At 37.2% G+C, this 14572-nt stretch overlaps 1 protein-coding gene across 3 annotated transcripts in view; it reads left to right on the top strand.

The window, feature by feature from the left end:
- The window catches only part of COL12A1 (collagen type XII alpha 1 chain), a 589904-nt gene that overhangs the window by 156657 nt on the left and 418675 nt on the right, over window positions 1–14572 (top strand). For 2 of the 3 annotated variants that reach the window (XM_044063907.1, XM_044063915.1), the window contains exons 14-15: window positions 4124–4390; window positions 12334–12526. The exons of the other annotated variant lie outside the window; for it this stretch is intronic. In XM_044063907.1, coding sequence (XP_043919842.1) covers window positions 4124–4390; window positions 12334–12526 — 460 coding nt within the window. The remainder of the gene's footprint in view (window positions 1–4123; window positions 4391–12333; window positions 12527–14572) is intronic. 3 annotated transcript variants of the gene reach the window in all.

Raw genomic sequence — 14572 nt, 5'->3', positions numbered from 1 at the left:
AATCTGAAAATGGATTTAAAACTGAAACATGAAATTCTGACAGATTACCCAGCCTACAGATCCTACTCATCTAACTGCTTATTCCCTTACTCTTCTGCTCCTTACAAGTAAGGTCGTTTGCCTGATCTGATGTGTTCTTGCACTTGGTCACTATTTTTAACAGTTTTTTTGTGAATTGTTAGTATCACTTGCATTCTTTAGTTTTAGAGTTTAGAGTTTAGAATAGGGCAGTTTTTGGAAGTGCAGTGTCATTTTGCTAGTACGTTACTATTTGGAACACACACACACACACACACACACACACACACACACACACACACACACACACACACACACACACACACCACACACACACACACACACACACACACACACACACACACACACACACACACACACACACACACAGACACACACACACACGCACACACACACACACACACACACACACACACACACACACACACACACACACACACACATACGCATGCACACACACAGATGCACATTCATATGTATCTATATTTTATGCTCATTTAAAAGTGTAAAAGAAAAATAAAAAGAGTTGGCTAGCAATGGAACAGTAGCCTTCATATTTTCATACTTTCAGAAGCACAGTTTTGCTGTGCTCCTAAAGTAAGTAGTGGAATGCAGTGCAATATTTCTGTCATGCAGTTTGACGTTTTGGTGTAAACTGTTATAGACTTCATTTATTTATCTCCAGTTTTCTTCCTCTAAGTTGTCGTAATAATGTGCTCCCTAGTTCTGACATATTTGCTGCCTTTTCCTGTTTTTCCTCGCATTTCGTTGATCTGTTCTAAAACCAACATTTGCTTGCTTTTTTCCATTTTGAAATGCAAACTATTTTAAATTTTTTTTCACTAGAAAACACAGTTGCATCTGTACATGAATGAGCTGTTTGTGTTGCAAGAGGGCTTGTGGGGAGTAGTTTCCAAAAATGACACTGCAGTGCAGAGGCATGCTGCGTGCCGAATGCAGTGCTTATTAATAGAGACAGATAACAAAAGTCAGCTCAGTGCTGAGCTTTTAGGCAGTTGAGGAATGGCTGGGTAGAGTTTAGCATAGGGGCGGTATGTATAGTGCGTAGAAACTTAGGATCACACTGTTATACTTTCCCTTGCAAAATATACAAGTGCAGGTAAAGGCAGGTAAGAGCTGCGGGTTCTAGCAGAGAAATGAGAGTAGGCGTGGGGTACAGGGCTTCTCATGCCATGGAAAGTGTGGCATGATAGCTGTCTCCCACCCTGATAAGTCCTGTAAACAAGTAAAGCAACTGTTTGTGGAGTAGCAAGGCCTTACAACATAGTTATTTAACACACGGTCTCTGTGCTTCTTCAGAAGCACTATATGAGATACAGCTACACATTTTTATGGGCTGTGACTAACTGAGGGCTGGAGAGGGAGTGTTTCTGATTGCTGGTGGCTAAGGTTTTTGACTAAGTGAAACAGTGCTGGAGACTGATGGGGAGGAATGACACTGAGTAGTTGTTACCAGTTCTCTTTGCTGTAGATTGGATATGGACATCAGAGACTTGGAAAGTCACCACGTAGAAGCCTAGGGGCTTACAGTTACCAGCTAGAGATGAGAAGTGATCTTTGACATATGTCCTGTCTGGGGTCTGAATATGCATGTGGTAGCATGCTTACACTGTATGCATTGAAATCACTACATGTCAGAGAAGGGGAAGAAGTATTGTATTTGAAATGCCAGAGCACAGTATTTAACCACTTGGAGCCTTGATCTATGAGTTGGGAGATAGCAGTGTATTTTGAGAGATAGCTAAGGAATGAAGTTGAGTCGTGGCTTACAAATGCTAACCTAATCTTAAACCCTAAAAAAAAAAAACTAATGGTCTTCTTCCCTAACAATGCTGCATCCCCCTCTAACACCTTCTTCATTACCTCAGTTAACAATACCATCATCACCCCATCACCGCACACTAAACATTTAGGAGTAGGAGTAGAAATAGACTGCAGACTCCAATTTTATATTCACATTTCCCAGACAGTGAAAAGGGTACATAAAAACTTGGTACTCTATATAGGAATAAACACTGCTTTACCAAAAATACCAAAATAGCCATTGCACAAACAAACTTAATCTCCACATTATTGTATGCAGCCCCCATCCTCGCTAATCTCAAGTAACAACAACTCGAATCCTGCTACAATAAAATTGTAAGATATGCCACAAATTCACCAGCTAGATCGCACCACTGTATCGCACTGAAACAACTTAACTGGTTAGAGCTCCCCAACTCCTAAAATATACACAATTAACAATGGCCCACAAAATCTGGTCAGAGACACATAAAATACCAGCATTAGAAACTCTTCCAAAAGCCTATGTTACCAGCAGACCACTCCGTTCCTCATACAAACAACAAATAAAAACCGAGCAGTGGACTCCCTGTTTGTGAACTACATTGGTAAAATCTGGGCTGAACTTCCTGTAAACATTACCTCTATATAGAAGCCTTACCACTATTTTTTACTAGCCTAAAAAATAATTTCCATAGTAAATCACTCTGCCCCATGCTCCAATCCCGGCTGATATATAGGAACCCACTCTCAACTGCCCCTGCCTAATGTAAAACACAGAAACTAAGATTGTTTTTAACATCACAATGTGACCTACCTCAAACAACATTCTTCCACTGATGTCTAAATTCAACAGAAATACACTATGAGATCTTACATATACCAAAATCATATTCTCCTCCTTACTCTCTATACTCCACATCCCTGCATAAAATTCCTCTAATTTACTAATGGAATATACACTACTAGTTGCCATAACACATTGTGTAACATTGTATATGCTACTGTTACGTGCCTTGTACTGATTTGTATTTCATCACATTTAAGTTTTTGACCTTTGACCTTTGTACTACTCCATTTATGACCATGTCCTTCTTTATTCTTATTTGGTGTGTCTACTTACTAACTGTAGCTTTTCTCCTTCTTGTATTGATTTGTATTTAATCACATTTAAATTTCTGACATTTATGTCTTGTATTACTTTATGTCTAATTTCTAACTGGAGCTTTACTCCTCGGGCCTCCGCTGAAAAAGGACATCTTCTCGGTAAACAATTGTAAAATAAATAAAATAAATAAATAAATAAATAAAATGTGAAAAGAAACACAGGGATATGAAAAATGCTTGACAGCCACATGGCTGAAAATGAGTACTGAAAAAAAAAACTCTTTATGAATCACTCTTCTGCACCATATCATGTGAAGTATTATCGTGCAATTCTTCATAGCTGTTTTTGTGTTACGTCCATAGAGTAATGGAATGGCAAGATGAATATAAGGCTGTTTCTACTAGTAGACTAATCTTAATCAAGGCTATGCTAAAAAGAGTAATCATGGTTAGGGACTTGGCACATGACAATGTTAGAGTTGAGGGGGAGGGGGTTATCTACTAATTATAGTGCTGCTGGTGAAAGGATGTGATGTGAGAAATAGGGGTCTTTCATAATACAGTCTGTCTACTTCTGTGGTAGGACTGATTGCAGCAGGCAGCACTATTCTGCCAAGGTGAAATGTTAATATATTCAACACCTTCAGTAATAGCCTATCCTTGGAGGATTTGGCCTGTGTCAGAAATAGTACACATAAAGGTTTGCAAATTTTTTTTTGTGAAAATCTTTCATTTAAGTGGAAGGAGGATGTTTTGAAAAATATTGCTAACAGAATCAAAAAGATTTGGCCTTTTGCAAGAGTTTATATTTAGGCTCAATCGCAACTGCAGGCATTTTATTAAAATAAGAAAATAATACTAATAGATAAATGTTTTTAACTGTGTAAAACTGATTTAGATTGCAGTGTGGGGCCCTGATATGACATAAATAATACTCTAAAGATTTCGTTATATTTTTATTTGGTGTTTGATGTACCATACTACACTTGTTACCAGTTGTTATATTTTGCATGCATACTGTATTCATTCTAAATTGTTCTGAAGCATATTCAAATGTTGGTACTTGTGAGGTTACATTATCTGTTTAATAATGTACACTACATACCTTGTGTTCTAACCGTGTTAAAATTAGTTTTTACAAAATTTGGTAGTTATAACACTGTTTTATTTATAGCCACAGAAAATGCCAAGAAATTAATAGTGAGTGATGAGACTGAGTCCACAATGAAAGTAACGTGGCAGCCAGCTCCTGGTAATGTGCGGAATTATCGTCTTACATATCGTCCAACTGAGGGAGGAAGACCCATAGCTGCCAAACTGCCCCCTACTGCTACATCCACAGTATTAAGAAAACTTACACCAAAGACAACTTATGACATAGCAGTTGTTCCAGTTTACAAAACTGGTGATGGCAAAACAAGACAAGGCCAAGGGACAACAGGTATGTTGCACATTTGTTTGCAGGAGTATATGCTTTACTTTTTGCTTATGGAGTTCATTGGAGTTAAGTTTTGTAACACTCCAATCTCTAAGGGTTAAATGTTGTGCCATTACGCATTTCCATTACCCAAGTAGGCTACATCAAATGCTCCGCCTGTAGGTGTTTCTGCAGTTACATCCTTCAGGTGCCTCTCGGTGTCAAATATTGCTTGTTCATATTTGCATTAATACTTTCAAAACCATGCTACATACAAAGTAGCAAAATATTTCATCTTAAAGCTTACACAATACACCTGTGTTGATATTTGAACCTTGCTTAGTACAGGTAAAGATATATTAATTGTTGCTATTATAGTATTTATATTGTCATAAATGTTATGTTTTTCTAAATATCTCAACAACCAAGTTGCACAAACAGAACTCATAGCCTCATATGAAAGCTTCCAGATGGATGAACAAAATGCTGCTGACAGTATGTGCATAACTTCAGTGGCTGCTGAGATATCGTCAGTTGTTTACAAAATATTACAAACTTAATAGTTACTATGTTTACTGTGACTTATAAAATCAAGTTTAAGACCTAGAGCCTAAAGAATATACCATTGTAAAAAATAGTTTGTGCTGAAGAATTTGCTGTTTGCATTTCTTTATTAACTCTATGGTTCCAGATGTATGAGCATTTGTTTGAAATATGAGTAAATAATTTGATTCTATCAAACAGCTTAGGCTTAGCCTGTTGGAAATTACTGTGCAAACTTCCACAGCTCCATTGGAGAGAATGAGTTAATAATGGGGCCAGTGGAGTAATCTTTTGTGGCTTAGGCTTGCATTTGGCAAAGTAATATTTGGACTGGGATGAGACTATGACTCTGAGATTTGTCATAACGTTCAGGTTCTCTTTTGCAAAGGACATTGACAGTAGGCCTCTTGGTTATCCTTGGATATCCACACTGAAAAAATAATTTGGGGGCTGTGGTAGTATGGAAACCTGCTAGTATTTCAGCTTTTCCCCCAATAATATTCATTTTTTAGGAAAATAATAATTATAAACACTGCTGAAGAGATGGTAGACCATTTCCCAACAGATGTCAAGATTTACACAGATTAGCAGTTTGGATATTTGACTATGGTCAGCAAGGATCAGTCTTGGGGCCTTTACTGTTTGAGATATACTTTTCTGAGGTGCAAGCCAAAACCAGTGGTCTATGGCTGACCAAGTTTGCAGATGACTGCAAGCTGGGCACTGTCATAAATGACTCTAGTGATGTCAACCTCCACCAAGAGGGCCTTAACCAAACTAATGACAGGTACCAGAAGCATGGCCTCAAACTGAATACCAAGAAATGCATCATTAACCCCTTTGGGGAAAGGGGTGTCCCCACTAATTATCACAATAATAACAGCGTGCTAAGCATGCACTCAGTCATGAGGGACTTGGGCACCCAGGTTGATAGCAACCTGACTTTTGACCACCATGTTGCCTCTGTTGTACGGAAGACTTTCTACATGGCCCACCTCATAAGTAAGGAACAAGGAGGTCATAACATCCCTGTACTCTTCCCTTATCAGACCCATTATCGAGTGCAATGCCCCCTTTTGGCATGTACCTTGCTAAGCACATACAGTAGTTGGAGAGACAGCAGAGGTTACTGACCAGGAAAATCCAGGGTCTCAAACACCTATCCTATAGAGATAGGCTAAAAGCCCTGTCCCTCTACTCAGTCTTGTACAGACTGCTCAGAAGTGACCTGTGTCTGGCATACAAGGCTGTCTCAGACTCAGCCTTGATGGAGTTGCTGCATATCCATAAATCAAACTCCACTCATGCAACCCACACACAAGGTCACAACCTGGTCTGTGACATTAATAGAATTTGGTGGGATAGATTTGTGTCTCAACTGTGGAATAGACTCCCTTTCCATGTCAAGCAGAGTACCTCACTACCCCTCTTTAAGAGGAACCTGGACAACTGGATGGGAAACAAAAAATATACCCCTGGGATCCCACCTGTGCCCCTGATAGACAGGAGAAACAGGTGCTGACTTTGAGAGAACATGGGTGAAATTCTTGGCTAGGCTTATAAGGGCCGCTGGACCAATAGCCTAGTATCATCCTATGAACCAATGGCAACATAGTTTATACAGCTGTGACTATACTGCTTACATATAATTGCTTGAATCAGCTGAGCTCATATCACAGTTGCTTGAGTAAAATAGATTATTTCTTTTTTAAGTAATTCACATTTTATTTTGTCAATGTATTTTTTTTTTTTGCTTTATTAAATTCAAAAAGGCTGGTTAAGGGGGCAGGAATGAGCCCTATTCAGGGAAAAGAAAGAAAAAGGGGCTAGCAAGGCCAGCAATAAAGATATAACAGATGTAGTGAGTAATATGGTAATAGTTCTGTTAGAAAGATATTCTGCTAAATTTGGCCAAAGGTTTATAATGTTTGTCAAAATTATGCATAATTCAATGTTCGCTTGTTTAATGCTTTGTTGAGAGAACCTTCTAATCAGCCTCTCCCATGGGGCTCAATTTGTTTTCATTTTCATATAGTACATCTCTTATTATAGATACAGCCTGTGACAAAGGAATCCCATGAGGGGCAAGAACCCTTAATAACCTATCTGTCATCTCCCAATCTTCCTCTCAAAATTTCAAATGGAACAGCAAAAGTGAAGAAATACTCTTTGAGTTATGGACACAAACAAGCCACCCAAAATCTCAGCAGAACATATCTAACATTGAACAGAACTGCCAGGGAAAGTATGTACTAAATTAGGGATGTAAACAAACGAATACTGAAAATTTATCCAGCCAATTGTTTCAATATAGTGGAAGATGTTGATAGAGGAGGGTGCTTCAGTGTAATATTCTCTTTTCAGGTGTGATACTCCAATCACCGTGTGCTTCTTCTTATCAGGAGGCTGCAAATTGCTAAGCTTCCATACAAAATCTTTAGATATGTTCCAGCGTGTTTTGAGCTTTGCTGTTTTAATTTGCACTCACTGTTTTGTGATTGTACTTTAAAAAATATTTAATTTATCACATCTTCATAACATTTATAAAAATACACACGTGCAGTCTAGTCTTACAGTAATTCCCAAGTTAAAGGAAAACTTCCAGCTTGGAACTCAAAAATGTTATTTTTTGCATTAGTTTTCTGAACTACTTTAATTTGTCAAAGTCACTTTATGTGCTTCTTGTAAAGTTTTAATACGTTTTTCACATTCCACGGTGGTAAAGCGGTAGCATTGTTACCTCACAGCAAGAGGTTCTCCCTTTCGATTCTCGGCTTGGCTTGGTGGGAGTGCCTTCTGTGTGGAGTCTGCATATCCTCCCCATGGTTGGGTAGCATTCAAAAGACATGCGTGCGTAAATGGGCATGCCTTTGTTGAAGGTTGGGCATCGAGCTGGCACCTCAGCGTTTCGTAAAAAAATCTACTGCCAATAATTAGCGGACTGGAGTTCCGCTGTGGCGACCCCTTACCGGGAAAAAGCAGAAAGACAAACAACAACAACATAACAGCCATCACGTGATGTGTCCTGTTGATGTGATCTTGTTTTACTATTTTCGATTTTTTTTTTTTAGGATCCATTTCTAGTCCTCTTTAAATGAATAATGCTAGACATAAGGAAATTATGTTGTCTTCCTGTCCCATTTAAATACAATGTCAGTAGTGCTAGTCACAGACCTTCTGTAGCAGGAGTGCTTGCATTTTTTCCTGAATGACAATCTTCATTTATCACAGAGATTACTTATGTAGCTGCAGTGAAAGAAAATAGTGAAATTGCAGGCTTTTGTAAGAATTGCAAGTCTGTAGTCCTAAAAGTACTGACAGACACTTCCCCACAACATTCGAACCTTTGAAGTGCAAAAAGATTTCAATGTAATTCAGGAGCTATTAATCCAAACTTCAAATAACTGGTTCTGTTATTCACCAGTATCTGCAGTAGGACGATGAGTGTTTTTTTTCTCTCTTTATCCTTAACAGTGTAGAAATGTGCTTGTTGTTTTTGCTCAAAGGTATTTTACAAGCACAGTTCAAAAAAGGTACAACCATATGTTCTTTAATATGTTTTTGTGAGATTTTTTTAAACTGAGGCTCAAATGCTTCTGCATATTACATGTTCCCACTCCTTTTGCATCACTTCCCCTTGATATATTACGCAGCATACTAAAACGTTTATCAGAACCATGATAATTGACTATGACAAATTAATAGTTCTCTGTACGTGTATACGATTAAAACACTACTTTCTATAAAGTTACAGAAAAGTGAATACCTCTTATAAATAGATCACTTTGCAAAAAATGTGGTTTTGGGTTGTCACCTTTTAGATGCCCTGAGAGGGACATTCTCACTGAAACTTCAGATATTACCATGCAAACCATGCTATTAGCCAACGAAACATAATTATGTTTATCTCATTACCAAATTAAAGACTCTAGAATCTGCAATGTTTGTTAATTCTACTACTTTATATGATACTAAGATGATTAAAATGCAGTATCATAGTTTTCTGTGACTGTTCAAGAAATGTCAAAAATATTTATTTTTGTAAAATTTCAAGACATTTACCATTTTTAGAAATTTCCCTGTAGAACAGAACTTCTCAAATCATACAGCCTTGCAGAAAGAGGGACAGGTGGTAACCCTATCAGCTATGTGCAAGGAAACCATCTCTCTCTTTCTCTCAGTCAAAAATGGTTACACAACACTGTGCATTTTATAATGTAAGATTGTGGGCAGTAAAAACTGCAGATTTTCCTGTGTCTGTTGTATGTCATGTAGGCAAAGAAAATTACTTTCTCAAAGCATGTGAGAATTTAAGCTTAAAACATTTTGGTTGGTGGGCCTTCCTTTCCTTTGATTCCAAAGCAAGGAAATGAAAATGTTATAAAGTACAGGCAGGTTTCTGGTAAGTAAAAGCATACTAGAACCATGCTGTAGAGAGGACAGAAATGAAAAGAAACCTAAGGATTGCGTTAAACTGTAGGAGATGGTGCAGCTTTCCTTTAAACACTCTTTAAAGATAATAGTAGTGTCTGGTGCACGTCATTGTTGTTATTGTGCAATTTTAATCTAGAACAGTGATTTCAACCACAGTTCAGAAGTGAACCTTATTAAAAGGTGCATACATTTGTTTTACCTGGCAGTTTCTATCAGTACACAAAATGTAGAAAACAAAACATAGACATATAAGTACAATGTAAACATAAAACCAAACTAAGTCAGTAAGGGGCAAAATGCACAGATAGCATTCATTATTCTTGTTTGTCAGTATGCCACCTGCAGTTGGCTGGCGCTAAGTGAACCTTTGACATCAAACTGGCAGGCACTTCCATTTTGTGCTTTCATGTGGCAGCATTCAGCTTCTTCATCTTATATTTTCAGTCTGAGTTTTTATCCCCGCTCTTATAAATCAGCAGACCATAGTATGTAATGCATGGCACGATTGATAAGAGCATTACACTTTTGAGTCAAATCTGCAAATTATTTTGTAATTAATAGAATATAAAGCTTTTGTCATACAATATGCTTCTCTGCAACAAGAGTAATATTACAAGCTCATCATTATTTCTTATGAAACTCTCATCAGTAACCCTGTCTTTATTACATTGTCAAATGTCTAGCCCCTCCCCCCAAAAATGACATCTGTCACTGTCAATCAACTCCAGCACTAAGCTTACTATTGTAATAGAAATAAATAACTTATAATCCTGATTATGCATAGATACTGATCTGTAAGAGGAATGGCAAACATGGATTTCTACCCTCCTTTGACAAACTATTAATGCCGCCTGCTACCATGATTGATGTATCACTTTCTTCCTAAGTACTTCACTAAATGTGCCTTAGACATACAAATCTACCTTATATTTATTTTGTTTCCATATTTCTATCAGTAAACAATCATTTTCATGAACTTTACTTTTTGCCTTGTCTCTTCAGTATTTCCCAGATCTCCTTAGCAGACATAGGGGCTATCAGTTCACTTCCCTGCTCTTCCATTGCCTGTGGTACCTCTGCATCCCATAGATATTCCTGTATTTCTTTCTTAGATACCCTTGTTTAGTCTTAGGAATTTATAGGTTCTCATAATAATTCATAAACATCCCTACAGTCAAAACTTGATCTCTAAATAAAATTTCCAGCTGAAAGACATAACCTGCATTCTGGACTTTCACTTAGCAGCTAACTTCGAGCTAAAAACAGACCTACATTCTCACATAAATCTACTGGCACAATATCATTGTCTACATATGTATGTATAGCTTTACCCTTTCTCTCTTACAGATACTGTAAAATGTTAATTTCCCACTTCAATAAAGTACTGCTTGCTACATGCAATTCATTGTACAGCACCATTTCATTTGTAGCTAGATCAGCTGTCTCTATGTATAGTGAATGTATGTCAGGTATTTCTTCTGTATAATTCTCTGTGCTACCCTCACTGGTATAGTATGCAAGCACAGAATGATTGCTGCATATTGAAATTTATAACTGCTTAACTGGCCTGAATCATGGCTGTAAAAAGGACTAAGGACCAAACCATCCACACAGTCAATAAGGTTAATAAATAAACTTAAATATGGAAAGTAGTTCTTGCTCAGCCAACCCTCTCAGTTATTTCTCACTTTTTGTCATCATCTACAAGATCTTCATTACCATATACCAATGGGTCACCAGATGCCTTCTAGAACTCATGCACAGGAACACCATTCACCAATTTCAACTTATACTCTTGCAAACAGCTCAAGGTTCATTATGCATCATTAAAATTATTAAAGAAAGTCTTGAAAAAACGTAGGTTATGGTCTTAAACTTGAACTTTTTTCCCCTCTGCAGTTATGCATAGCTATCAGGAAATGAGCTCAGTTTTGACATGTCTGAACTACAAAATCACTTTTAGAAAAGTTTCTCTTTCCTGTTCTTTTGTGAGTTTTTCCAGGTTTCCAAAACAAAGGAAAGATTTGGTATTTTAGGGAAAAGAAGTCAAATCTCACAAAAAGTATGTCTTTGGTACCTGACTGCCACCTCTAGCTGTGGTTAACTTCCCTTTGCACTCACTTTATTTTACTGTGATTTATTTGCAGGCCAGTCAGTACCGCCGTACTGTCTTTCATAAAAGTGATGCAGTCTGTCCCCTCTTCTTTTTCCAGAACTCTATTCACATGAAGTTTTTCTTCTATGATCTGGGTCTACTTGATGAATTTGTGTGACTATATCATCTCTAAGTGAACATATTGCTCTTCAGTGCCTTATTTTCCTGTCGCAAGTTTAAAATGACATCTGAATGTTCATTCATGATCTCTTCAGTACGGCTGTCTCTTTGATTTATTTTTCACCTTTTAAATTTTAGCCAGGATTATTTCTAGCAGTACCTTTGTAACATCATTAGACCTTCACTGACAGCAGCTGCTGTCTTTTTTTTCCCATTCATCATGTAACAGACTAACACTCCCAGTATTTCAATAGCCTTTAGTCTGTTAACCTGTATCTATCAAATAAGCCATATAAGCTGTTGTTGCAAACTACTCCATTCACTTCTGCATGGTAAACATCATTTTGTAGTTCGTTTACATGAACTAGTTTATGTGAGTGACTAAAGAGATTATGCTTATCCTTAGAATACCATACCACAAGTAGTGATCGCTGATTTTGAATGTTGACCATAAATTCTTCACAGTTATATCAAGGTACCATTTGTATCTATGATTTCTACCTTAATACTTTTTATTGGAGATTTTATTGCTGTCCTTATAACATACATAGAAGAACTCACGTAATTATGACACTATTAACATTATGTGTATATGCAATTGCAACAGTTATTGATGTCTTAACATTTCATATATGTAACTATAAAATTTGATTTGGTTTTTATTTATGTAATATGACTACTTTTCTTTCTTTTCTTTTTCTTTTTTTTTTTTTAGCTTCTCCTTACAAATCACCTAGAAACCTACAAACATCAGATGCCACAATGCATAGCTTTAGGGTAACATGGGATCCTTCTCCAGGAGAAGTTCTGGGTTATAAAGTTACCTTCCATCCCACTGGAGAGATGAGGCAGCTGGGAGAAATGCAAGTTGGTCCATATGACAATACAGTTGTACTTGAAGAACTCAGGTATGAACATTTCTTCAATGACATGTTTTGTAATATAATAATGGTATTAAATTAACAGTTTTAAGAGTTTGTGTGTTTGTATATATATATATATATATATATATATATATATATATATGTGTGTGTGTGTGTGTGCATGTGTGTGTCTGTATATATTTGTTTGAGTGTATGTGTGTGTGTGTGTGTGTGTGTACATGTGTGTGTCTGTATATATTTGTTTGAGTGTGTGTATGTGTCTGTGTGCGCGTGCTCGTGCGTGCGCGTCTGCACATGTGTATGCATATACATCTGTGTTTGTGTGCCATTCATTTCATCTTTAATTTTAAATCAGATTCATTTTGTACACTTCATTTTATTAAGCCTTTTTTGCAAAACAAACAAGCTAGCAATCAAGCAAGCTGATCATTTGCTGATCTTGTGGATTGCAAATGAGTTTGATATTTTGAAGTCCATCTAGAGTTTTTCAGTGACATTCATGAATCCATTTTACTCAAAAAGTCCCTTACTGCAAGTTTGCCCAAATGCAAGGAATGTGGTAGTACATCCTAATCTGCAGAGTTATACATATATGTACTCATTCTGCCACAAAAAGTGTTTGCAACTGCCCTTAAGTACATGCTGCAGGAGTAGGTGTGTGATTAACAGACACAAACATTACTGGCAGAAAGTTCTACTTTATGCTATTGAAAAATAAATGTTCATGCAGCAGTTCCATATACTCCATGGGCCAGGGATTGGCATAATGGTTAAGGTATTTACCTCACAGATACAGAGTGCGGGCTTTGATTTTTACCTTTGACGGAAATTGGCTAGGCTTAGAATGGCCCACAAGAGTAGCTTAGCCTAATACTTACCTACATACCTGTGAACTATCAGTAAACAAAAGTCAGCCTTTCAAGCCTGAAGCTACTTTGACTTGCCTGTCAGTGGCAACAGGGTGTGGCCACGCCATCCGTCCTCCTTGCCGTGGTTCTCCTATAGAGCATTGTAACAATGTCAGCTCCTAAGTCACTCATCCTAAATGGAGACCATCGCACATCCCCAGATTGGGAAGCAGTGGGGCTGCCACTCAACCCGTTGCCTCTCAGCGTCGATCTCAGTTCTTATTCTCCTCCTTTCCTTCCTGTCTGCGTCCCCGCCCTGCTTGGTTTTGCCTGTGAGTAAGAAGTGTTCACTGTTCCTAACCCTTCACACTTACACATCCTCTGGCAGTGACTGAAGCTGCAGACTTCACCTTTGTACTTATGTATTTACATAGCCATGTAAACCATTGTTACTGCTATAGTGTACATTGTTTTGTTACATTATGATGTAGCCCAGGCTGAGCGTGGTCATCGTTTAGTCAGTGTTCCTGGGGTACAACACTGATCCAAGATGACCATTTTCAAGTTCAGCCCAGAGTTACAAACCAGCATAATTGAGAAAGCAATAATTAATTTATGTATATATTTGAATTTGTTAAAAGGGGTACAGATAAAGATAATATTAACCAACTAATACGTGAATGTATAATGCAAAAATGTTAACTAATTTTATATATATATATATATATATATATATATATATATGTGTGTGTGTGTGTGTGTGTGTGTGTGTGTATATATATATATATTAATTTCAGGGGTGCAAAAAAATCAAGTCCAGCAAACCATAGATAAGTACATAATCTGTATCTTACTAGGTGCCAACACGTTGAAATGTGGGCAAAAGAAAACAAATGGTTTCCTAATTTGATGTTTCAACATACAACAGAACAAGACTGGGAAATAATATGCTTCTCTTTCTTTTTCTGTGGTGGCTTTATTTATTTATTTATTTAGTGACATTTGATCACTGGGAATGTTCGACTGGGTAGGAGCTCATTCTCAGCGAAGCCCCAGGGAGAAAAGCTCCAAAGTATTACCAAACATTTTAAGAACAATAATTTTACAGTTTTTAAAAATAATACAAAAAACAACTACAGTTGAAAAGATTATACTGAATTAGAGATAATATGCAAATAGTGGTTAAGAATAGATACAAGCTGTATGACAATGATTTAATAGT

The sequence above is a fragment of the Protopterus annectens genome, chromosome 1.part0 (assembly GCF_019279795.1).
Source record: "Protopterus annectens isolate FY-2018-M chromosome 1.part0, PAN1.0, whole genome shotgun sequence".
NCBI classification, from domain to species: domain Eukaryota; kingdom Metazoa; phylum Chordata; order Ceratodontiformes; family Protopteridae; genus Protopterus; species Protopterus annectens.
Note: the sequence above shows the minus strand (reverse complement) of the source record. Positions and strands in the feature narration are given on the sequence as shown.